Consider the following 11,493-nt stretch of genomic DNA (forward strand, 5'->3'; position numbering starts at 1 on the left):
ACTGAATTTTTTTAATGAAAGATCAAAAGGATAAACAATGCAGATTTATTTTTTACAGCCATTTCTGATCATATTTACCAGGGGTGCCATTCATTCCGACCACAACTGTACATTTACAAAAAAAAGAGACAAGCAAATATTCAGTAATAAAAACAAATAAACAAACTGCAAACGATAGCAAAATAAATACAGTAGAATAAAGGGACAAGTAAAATAAACATGGATTTAAGTTTTTCAGGTGGGTCTAACAGTATTCAGGTAAGAAATACTACAGAAATGAAAGTAATCAAATGTGAAATAACACTGGATAGTTTTCATTGTAAAAATTAAATACAGATTAATGCTTACAATTAAAGTTACAAAACAAGAACAGCGAGTGATTTTCTCTTTCTCTTTTGTTCTAACATGACAGACAGCAGCAGGTTTATTAGGCTACTGTCACTTTAAGAGCTTATGCACAGATCTGTTACACAACATGCGATTTCTCTCAACTGTTTACATTCCAAAACTGACCAAATATACCTGAATACTCTGCAAGATGGGCATGTTGACATATTTTGTTATGTATTTGACCAATTAAGCGCAATAATCCACGAAAAAGGACGCTGTCAAATTGGTACTTGAGATCTGTTTGAGAGGAGGCTTTATGTAAGCGCCACTTATAAAGTGGTGCGTGCGCCTTTGGTGTGAGGGATTGACTGAAATAATGCGCAATACAAGCACTATTCAACCGGAGTGAATGAGAAGGATCATGAACCAAACAACGACCCATCCACTTCAGTCACATCCATGATAGAACGTTGAACAGAACGGTTCACTTCGATTGAAGGCCAGCTAACAGATTTTGGCCAGCGGGTGGGTGAAAATTTTTCCTTTTGATGAATTTGAAAGCCGATGTAAAAATCATAGAGGAGAGAATGTCTTACCGGGAACAACGCGAGTGTGATAAAGTTTTAAAAAAAAACACTAGAACTGCTTGTCCAAGAGCTGGGCCAATCTAGACTGCTTGAAGAGACGAGATCGTCAAGTGGACCATAAATTTCAATCTCTGGTGCCGTGATTGATTCATCCCCTCCAATTGCCCCAGACCCTAATTCCACAGTTCACTTTCCTCTTTCTAAATGTAGAAATGTAACAAACAGTGTGCAATCCAGTCACCTACCAACTCAGAGCAACCAATCCACAGTACAGTATAACCCCCCCAGTGAAACTCGATTTCCCCAGCTTTAGTAATACCCAAGAGGATGACCCTGTCATATTTATTGAACACTGCGAAGAGTATTTCGCTGCTCGTCCCCTTAGTGATGGTGAAGTCCTTGCTTCACTATCTGCTGTACTCAGAGGTACTGCAAAGGACTGGTGGTTGGCTGAACGGAGGAATGTGTACAACTTGGAGACAGTTTAAAGAAACTTTTCTACACTCATTTTTAAGTGAGGATTGTGATGTTGCAGCGAGGAAAATGTTAGAGAGGAAGCAAGGTGCCAAAGAAAGCATCAGAGATTTTGCATTTCACTATCGAGCATTGTGTCTGAGGTGGAGAAAAGAAATGTCTGAAAAGGAAGTAGTTCAAGCTATCCTTAGAAACTGTAATCCACGACTTGCTAGTTTGCTACACGGAACCATCAAGGACGTTGGAGAATTAATCAGGATAGGAACTCAGATCGAAAGAGATATCGATGAATCCAAAAGGTATTGGAGCCAAGCTAATGTGGAGGAACAGAAGAAGAAAGCCTCCGCAGTTCAAGAACCTCAGCGAAAACCACCGCATGCAAGCAATTGAGTAGTGCAATCCTTTCAAACTTCTGTTCAACATGATTAAAAGGACCATCATTTTACAGGATAGGTGGGCCATCACCATGGTCGACACAGGTAGCACTTTCTCGCTGATCCAGGAGTCTTGTTGGAATCAGTTGTGTCACCAAGAGCAATACCAACCCAGTGAAGGTCAATCTTTTCTATTGGCCAATGGACAAAGGCAGACTGCTATTGGTAAGGTGAAGTGGAAGTGTGAAGTCCAGGGACAATCAGTAGACCTGATACTCTTCATTATGCAGGATGCTGACCTGACAGTACCAGTCAATGGGTTTTCTGTTAAAGACAGGAATGGTGCTAGACTTTCACAAAGCTCAGTACAGCCTACCCACAACAGAAGGGGTTATGAAAGTAAATACTTTTCCCTTCCCTTCCACAACCACGACATCTACCCTTACTATGCATTTTTACCTCGCCATTTCCTCATATACCTGCAGTGATGAAACTCGACAGAACATACATCAACTTACACTGGCAGCAGACACAGATCAACAGACAAGAACAGAGCTGTAGAGTCTGATGTTAAACTGGCCAACTGTTTGTATCCAAGAAATTGGTCGGACATACCTTGTTAAACACTGCATCATTACCACTAATGAAGTACCGGTAAGGCGACGTGCATACAAGATCTCCATTGAAAAACAACAATTCATTGAAGCACAATTACAGGACTTATTGGACAAAGGGATCGTTCAAATGTCTACTTCTCCTAGGGCTTCTCCAGTAGTGGTAGCTCAAAAGAAGGCCAGGGGATCCAGACTTTGTATCAATTACCGTGGATCTGATCTGATTGGTTGAATTCTGCAGGATGTCCGGGAGATATGTTTGTGTGTCGCGTTCTTTATCGGTCCGCCTGGAAACAAATGCCGTGACGCCAAAACCCCTCGTTGAAGAAGAAAGCCGTTGTGTTTACAGCTGTGATAATGAGCACTTACCAGGATCAACAAAACGCTGGATTTTCAAAAGTATGTGAAGTTCGCAGCTCCATTGTTGCAGTAAACTTGCACAACGTCCTTGAATGAATAATTTATTAGATGCACGCCAGTTTTTTTTTGTAGGGACATCGATATTATATTTTCACGCCCCTAAACATGACGCGGAACAAAACAAACTGTGATTGGTTACATGTCAGTCAAACGTCCTCTTGGGCGGTCCTTGGCCAAGAAAAGCTACGATAGAGTCCAGACCTTCTGCCGTCAGTCTGAAGCTCTGGCTCCGCAAGACTACCGTAACCCTGACCAGCACATATTTATGTCTTAAAGGTTGTATCAGTGATTTCAGGCCCAATTTTTTTTTGATCACATTCATCTAATCTTTCCTAACGATCCGCTAGCTGCCCGCCCCATAAGCATGCCGTCAAAAAAACTCGTCTCTGTAGGCAGCCTAGGCTCTGAGATCTGCACACAAAAACAATTGGTTTCACCAACCACTCAAAACCAAAACAAATAGTGTTCCAACCAATCACCGACAGGGGGAGGGTGTTGTGAGGTTTTGTGCTATTTGTTTTGGTTTTGAGTGGTTGGTGAAACCAATTGTTTTTGTGTGCAGATCTCAGAGCCTAGGGTGCCTTCAGAGACACGTTTTTTTGACGGCATGCTTATGGGGCGGGCAGCTAGTGGATCGTTAGGAAAGATTAGATGAATGTGATCTTTTTTGGGGGGCCTGAAATCACTGATACAACCTTTAAGGCAAGACACCCCAGGTGAATAGAGTAAAACAAGAACTAAAAGATATCACCATACTTCACCAGTTGATTGATTACATTAATAATTGCAAAAAAAAAAAAAATTGTATTACAAGTTTTCTGAAATGTTGTTTAAATATGCAAATGAGGTATTATCTAATTAAATATGCACTAATTTGCATACATTTCTAGAACATTGGATGAAGTCAGGTTCAAAATTCTTGTTTCATTTTTTTGAAATATTAGAGTCAAAGGTTTTTACAGAGGGGATTATGGATATTTTTATTTATCAGTCCACAAATCAGAAAATACTGTCAACAGCCAAAAATAGATACATTTCACCAATTTTTTTTAAGGAATAAAATGTTGTATAAAATCAGGAAAATTATATATGAACAACCCCTCTGTAAAAACCTACAGAATATAGATAATAAAACTGTAAAGTTTGGTGTATGTAAGTGTTACTGAAGTGGAGATTTCTGGCTCAATGTAGGAGGAAAAACTCATTTTGAAAAAATGGCCTGTAAAGATATACTGTAATTGAAATCTACAAACGCAAATAGATAAAGTGCTCTATAAGATACAGTTAAAAGTGTATTTTGGATGTTTTCTTTCCACTAGTCTGAAAAAACACTTTATAAAAAAGCCAAAAAGCCCAAAATTGACAGATGCGAACAAACATTGTTTTTGCCTGTAGTGTCTCGCCTTAAATGAATAGAGCAAAAAATAATGTTAAGTTCCTATAATTTGAAGCAGAAAAGCAGAATGTAAACATGGAGTAATAAGAGGTTAAGATAAACTCGAACTCTAGAGACCCTAGAGATTGAGCAGCACAATTCACCCTATTCAAACCACATTCCACATGAGGATGTTAACCGGCGTTACCTCGTATGACCAGACGCACTGGGTCCCTCCGAAACGCCTGACGCAGCGCCCTATCTCCACATCTTCATGAGTGGTGTACATCTCCCTGAGACAGGCCCCGATGTGAGGCGCCATTCTGCGGAGAAGCTCCCGGCTGAAGATCATCCCCGGACCCCCCATGCAGAAGTTCTCTCCGGGCTCCAGGGCCAGCTTCCCCAGCTCCTCTGTGGTGCCCAGACCCGTCTGGCCCAGATACAGCGGCTTACTGCTGTTCAGAGAGCGCAGGAACAGCTCCAACTTCTCACCTGCAGGAGGAGAAAGCCATGAGGTTCAGAAACATCCGACAAAGCCGGTAATTGGTGAATTATCAATGGCTAAAATTCGTAAACATACTAATTAGGGCATTAAGAAAAATGCGATAACTCATTAAATAATGCAATATGTGATACAATAATGCTTAAAGTGTGTAAAATAACCTTTAATTCTCTTTAAAATGTATTTAAAATTATATGACCTACATGAGAAGAAAGCATCCCAACAACTTCTGAAAGTAAACAGCAGTGTTTTACTGTAGCATTAGAAGGAAGTGTCATTATAACATCAGTGTAAACCAGGGGGTTCAGGTTATCCTACATTAGATTTATTATTTAACAACAGAAACTGAATAATCAAATGTAAAAATAAAACACTGCTTAGTTTTCACTGTATGAATTAAATATATTGATTCTTATTAAAGCTACAAAAGTTATTCAGCCGAGAGCAGTGAGTGATTTTCTCTTTGTCTTTTGTTCATGACACCATTTGCGATATGCATATTGCGATATTTCGATATATTGTGCAGCCCTAATACTAATATTAACCTTAATGTACTCAACATTTCGAATGAAGTGTAGAACACATTATAGACAGTATTAAGTCACATTAGATGACCTGTGAAATAAAAAGATGATGTAAAATAGCTGTTATTCGGATTTGCCGTGATTTTTAGTACTATTCATTTATTTCTGATTTAAACCTTTTTATTGAGGAAAAAACTACTGTCTTCACCAAATATTTTTTGATTGACCAATGGATATAGCCACCTAAATTGATTATGCATTTGATAATCATCTGGGTTAATTTCACAAAAATCTGGGTCATATTTCACCCCAGCAATCAAAATCATTATCTTTGCATAAAGAAAATTAAGCCTGATTTTAGGATTATTATTATTTAAAACATTGTGACATTATTTTCATGACATTTCATTTTAATTTTACCCTTAAATTTCTGATTACTCTAATATACAGCAGTCAACATTTTGAAGAGGATAAAAAAAAAGTTCATCAAAGTTGTCCTAAGACAAGAACGGGTATTGTTCAAAAATCATGTATAACTCTGATGACAGGTTTTGATCCACTTCAAATGTTGACTACTGTATAAAAATAATGTTATATATTTTAAACTGTTATATATATTTAGAGACAATTATTTTACTGTAAAAATTTAATCAAATGAGAATCACCATTAAAAAAAAAAAAAAGTAAACTCAAAGTAAAATGTCTGGATGCATAACAGACTTAGGGGACTGCCCCATTAAAATAATGTCACAATGCAAAACATCTCAATGGTCCCACAGCAAGCTTCCAAAACTATGTTTTTTTTAATAATTTTCAAGAAAAAGGCACTTTTCAAAGTAAAATATTTCCAAAGAGCTATGTTTGCATAAACAAACACTTCAACACAGCAATGCCTCTTTCCACTCTGGCTCTTCAGCTATTCACCTCTGATGTAGACATCGTCATCAGCCCTCATAAACCACTCATATTTATCCAAGTAATGGTCGTGCATGTACTTCAGCATCATGAAAGACTTCTTCTGGGGAGGGTAGGAGTCGTCCACCCCTGCCAGCGAGACGAGGGGCACAGGGATGGGCAGGGGTATCTTCTCAGACCCCTCGCTGGAGAAGAACTCCACCCGGCCCGGGATGCTGGGGCTCCAGGTCCTGAAGGCAGCCACGGCCCTGGAGGACAGGTACTTCTGAGCCGTCATGACCCCCACATACAAGAAGCTGTTCACCTGAGGCACAGGTGCATCTCTATCACTGCTGTTCCCCGTCCCATGAAGCTCCTCTTCCCCTTCATCACTGCCCTCCTGGCTGGAGAAGACTGGCTGCAGATGCTTGTGTCTGCCACTGGTTGAGGAGGAGGTGTCTGAAACTTCAGCCTGAGCCCTGGCGTTACTGTAGAAGGAACACACTGAGGATCTTCTGTTCTTCGCACTGATCTCTACAACTCTGGGCACAACCAGCCACGACGCGGCGGTGAAGCCCAGAAAAACCCCCACGATGAGGCTCACCAGCGGTCTCCTCGACCTGAGGGCCATCGCACAGTCAACACAGCAGATCCCTCATAAACAACAGTCTCCTCAAACTGATATACAGTGCAGTTTGGAGTCAAACGACTGACGCCTGTGATTATCTAACATCTGCAAAGTGCGTTCGCGTGAGCGTCGCGCGACCGAAGCTGAGTGTTGTCCCGTTACACGTGACCTAAACATCTTTCACATGTATCGATCACGGTGAAAATCCATCCAAGTGTTGATATCGCAGCTCTCTGGTCAATTATCTCCCGCTCGGTGAGAAGAGTTTCTTATAATTCTTTCGGTCGTTGCCAGTCCACATTACTGAAGTGAAAACGCGTCACACTGTAACGTTTATAAAGTTGACGCTTCCTTTCCCAAGCGGTGAACGCTCGCGTTGTGCCTTTCTGTTTCCTCACCTCACTGTAAAGATACACTGCATTCGCGTAACCCTTCTCTCCTCGTTCAGCCGCTTCAGTCTCCACACACTCGACATTTTTCCTCACACGGACGCGGAACTTTTCCCCCTCGCGTCTCCCGCATGTCTCCGGGATTGAGCGTGTGGGCGCACTGATGTAACGGGACAAACACGCTCCGTCGCGGGGCGGAGCGAACCTTTCTCTTCCCTGGCTGACTTTAGCTGGGAAATACAAGGCAGGAATTTCACTGCTCTGGGCTTAGTGACTCTGAATATTTGACTTAACTGAGACTACTTCGCCTACACGATGTTTAGCCTAAAAGTCAGAAGACTAAGTGCAGCCAAGAAATACATTTATTTTTATAAAACAAAAATAAATTAAAGTTGTAAGTGATGTTTTAATACTATGAATAACATTTAGCTACCTGACAGAAATCAACATCACGTGTAATGACAAATTAGACCTGACTGAGTGGCCTGACAATAAATAAATATAGCCTATAAATAACTAAATCAGGATTGGAAACGGCTTGAGCCAGTAGTGTGAGTTTGGGGCGGGACTACCTTAAACATTGAAAACATTTGGGAAACTTGTTTGAAAACAGTCATTAGCTGCATCCGAATTGCCTTATTTTCACTATAGTACATTGATAAGGAACTTCTTGGCTGTTAAGCATGTATCCAGCTTCTTATTGACGCTATCCGTTCCACCTTAAATGACGCGAACTTCCGCGTTTGCTGGCTTCTTTATTGACGCTCAACTTAGGGACCGCGCGGTTTTTCTCTTTTTCGCGTTTTTTAACGGAATTGTGTTACTTTTGTGTCTATTTTCAGAATAAAAGAATAAAAAATGTTTAAATGCAAGTAACACATATCAGCGAAAATGGACTGTTAAAATATAAAGGTACATGAGGCTACGGAATTCTTTAATTATTGTACGTCATTAGCTCAATTTAAGGACCATGTGGGTTTTCACTTATTCACACTTTATAGAGACCCTGTTTGTATTGTTTATATTTTCAGAAAAGAATATAATACCATAATTTGAAGGTATTTAAATATGGATCCAGCCTCTTATGAAGATTTCAGATGACCCAGCACCTTTGAATAGATTATGAAACCTACCCCTGCAAGGACTCCAGAATCAAACATGGATGATTGTACAAAAATTGTCATTTTATCATTACTTTAAACTGCACACTAATCTTGGTAAAATGCATGTTTGATATTTGTAAATACAAATTTTTACTAACTTATATAACTGTACTTTCTGATATCTCATCAAATCCTATTGTGCTTTTGTAACACAGAAACCTGCATTTTCTGTAAAGCTCCTTTGAAATGATGTATTGTGCATTAATGATGTGATGCATACGGAAAAGGATTAGGGCCAAGTAATAATAAAAAAATAAAACCATCTCGAGATTAAAGTCATTATAATTCGAGATTAAACTCGTTAAATTTCGAGAAAAAAACTCGAAATACAATCTTGAGAATAAACTCATTAAATTTCGAGAATAAAGTCGTTGTGTTTCGAGAAAAAAAGTCGAAATTAAATGTAGAGAATAACGCATTCGATCAGTGTTCATTGCATAGCCTAGCCTCATAGAGGTTTCGTGATTTCCCAGGATACCATAAGACGCATTATTAATCATTGTTGGTTGTGTACGCCTCCATCCACAGAATGTAACGTCTGTAACCATCTATACAGCCATTAATGGCAATGCCGTACGGTTTTAAGGTATCATAGCTGTCTATATGCCAGAGTGCATTTGGGCCAGCGCAAGTGTAGCCTACTCTCCATTTTACTATACTTTTGGGGACAGGCATCAAATATAGCCTGACAGTATTCGGGAAATGGCTGTTCTATAAGCTTAAGTTGGTCACTATCAAAGCATCCTGGGCTTCTAGAACACCTCAGCAGTGCCACAGGCTGGTAACTTCTGTACCACACCGCACCGATGCAGTAATTTGTTCTAAAACAGGCACCAACAAAGTATTGAGTGCAGAAATTAACATAATTATCAGAAAGTTGACACTTTTGTATTTTAACCCATTTGGATCTGACTCCATGAGGTTGACTCTAAAGAAGTCTTCTAAATCTACAAAGCATTTGTGGCCCATCTATCTGACCACCTAACCCCGCTGCCCATCGGCCAGATAGGGTAGTCAGATAGGTGGGCCACATTCGCACATTCTGAGCATGTTTATTGTAATGATATATCATCAATCAGTTTATGGCTTTTTAGGTCAATTGAGGTCTGAATCGTTTTTTTAAATTGTTTTCTGTAATGTGAGCTATATGCTCTAAGACTTAATCAAAAAATTATTTATGTGCAATGAGATTTAGACTATTACAGTTCAACTTTTTGAATTATAAATGCACCGAATCTTTTCCAAATTGTAAAGCTAACTAGACTTTATCATAAAACAATTTATCTAGTGAGGACCAGGAAAATAGTCCTCACAATGTCTATATTTTAATTATACTATAGTAGTCGGTAGACATTTGGTCCTTACTCACTTGCACTCTCTAACTCTCGCTCTCTTGTATTCTTTCTTTTTTAGCCTGGAATAAACATGGTGGAGTACCTTCATGAGGCCAAGGCATGCAAATCTCCACTGCACCAGTTCCACTATATTTTTATATGAACTGCACCAGTTCCACTATATTGTTGCAATTAATTAATGTTATATAATAAAAAAAAAAATCAGAGATTCCATTGTTGTTTTGTTTTTGTATTGTTTACGTGTTTATTGCATAATATATGCATAAATCTAGCATGTATTCTGTTCTAAGTTTGTAGTTTAACAGTTGTATAGCTATGGGTAGTCTATTGCAATTTATTTTCTTAAATTGTACTGTAATGTGTTAGAATTAATCAGGCATTTGGGTTAATTTGACCCAGCATTTGGGCACACTATATAACTAATATGTAGTTAAATCAACCCATAATTGTAATTAATTTGACCCAGCATTTGGGTACACTATATAACTAATATGTAGTTAAATCAACCCATAATTGTAATTAGTTTGACCCAGCATTTGGTTAGAATATTTAACTCATCTGTTGGGTTAAATATGACCCATCTTGCTGGGTCAAAATAACTACTGCTGGTCTGGTGCAATATTGATCCAGCGGTTGGGTTATTTTCAACCCATCATTTTTAAGAGTGCAGCTTCCATGATATTATGGGATAGCAAAGTGTTTGCAATCCACTGTTCGCACACTTTACAATCCCATCATATGCGGTACGAGTACGTCATCTGGGTATTGTTAATCTAAAATCTGTTCAGATTTGAAAAGTTGTGTAGTGTACTCCAGCCTTTACCAACACTCAATATTTCAGTGATCACATGATACATATTTTCTGTCTGCTATTTAGAATCTGAAATAGCAATGGCCAACTGGTGAATAACTCACTAATTTGAGTTGATTCTACTCAATGAATTTGTCAAACTAACAAAATTATCTAAATCACTTCACGATAATTTGGACAAGTTAATGCATGCACTGATTCATGTAGAGAAAACTTTAGAAGAAAGCAAAATACCCCCCAAAAAACAAGGCTGGTGGATAAAGTGGAATATTTACCTTACTCTGAAAACTAATCTGAAATCCCTCCTGTCGATTTCCAGCACTCTAAAAAGAGATGTGTTAAAAATGACACATGTTGTGTCAGTTTTAACACATGTAGTGTGTGTGCTCAGGGACAACACATGTTGTGTCAAATTTAACACACAACCTGTGTCGATTCTTAACACATCTCTGTGTTTATAAGGACTACACATTTTGTATTACCTTTGCAACTAATGTGTTATTCCTCTTACACAGAAGTGTGTTGAAACCTTTTACACACTAATGTGTTATAGTTACACAACTTGTGTCAGATAAGTGTCACATGTGACTGTAGTCGGAGTTACTTAATGAAAACTGAAACGTATTGTTAACTTGTTTTTATGGAGTCCAGTGACGTTTAATAAAGAGTTTGTTTGAACATTTGGATGGTTTAGACATCATGAATCTACATAGACAAGCTCTTATTGAGAATTAACAGAGGTTTAGATGTTGATGTTTCATTGAATGTTTTATTTGAAGTCACCAGAATCGTGATTAATGGCTCCTTTATTTGAGCTCTTGACCCTTTACTCCTCTTTTAGTTTTTCTCTGGCTGCTTTAACTATTTTAATAAAAATACATTTGTTATGGTGAGAGAAAATATGATCAGATGTTTCTTGATGTCATAATCAGCAAGTGCTGATCTGATCAAGTTTATGAGTAAATGGATGGTGTGCATTTAATTTATGTATGTGCTGTTAGTTATAATGATCTTGTGACACTACATCATGCCATCCAGCAGTGCAGGATAAAA

General features: G+C 38.7%; 1 protein-coding gene across 1 annotated transcript in view; it reads right to left on the reverse strand.

Moving 5' to 3' along the window:
* chsy3 (chondroitin sulfate synthase 3) overlaps positions 1-7,369 on the reverse strand; it is a 77,491-nt gene extending 70,122 nt beyond the window's left edge. Inside the window, exons 1-2 of the mRNA XM_084401227.1 lie at positions 6,125-7,369; positions 4,383-4,666 (exon numbers count right to left, since the gene is read on the reverse strand). Of these exons, the coding sequence (XP_084257353.1) occupies positions 4,383-4,666; positions 6,125-6,725 (885 nt within the window). The 5' untranslated portion in view covers positions 6,726-7,369. The remainder of the gene's footprint in view (positions 1-4,382; positions 4,667-6,124) is intronic.
* Positions 7,370-11,493: the final 4,124 nt, after the last annotated feature.

The sequence above is a fragment of the Rutilus rutilus genome (genome assembly GCF_951802725.1).
Source record: "Rutilus rutilus genome assembly, chromosome: 25".
Lineage (NCBI taxonomy): Eukaryota > Metazoa > Chordata > Actinopteri > Cypriniformes > Leuciscidae > Rutilus > Rutilus rutilus.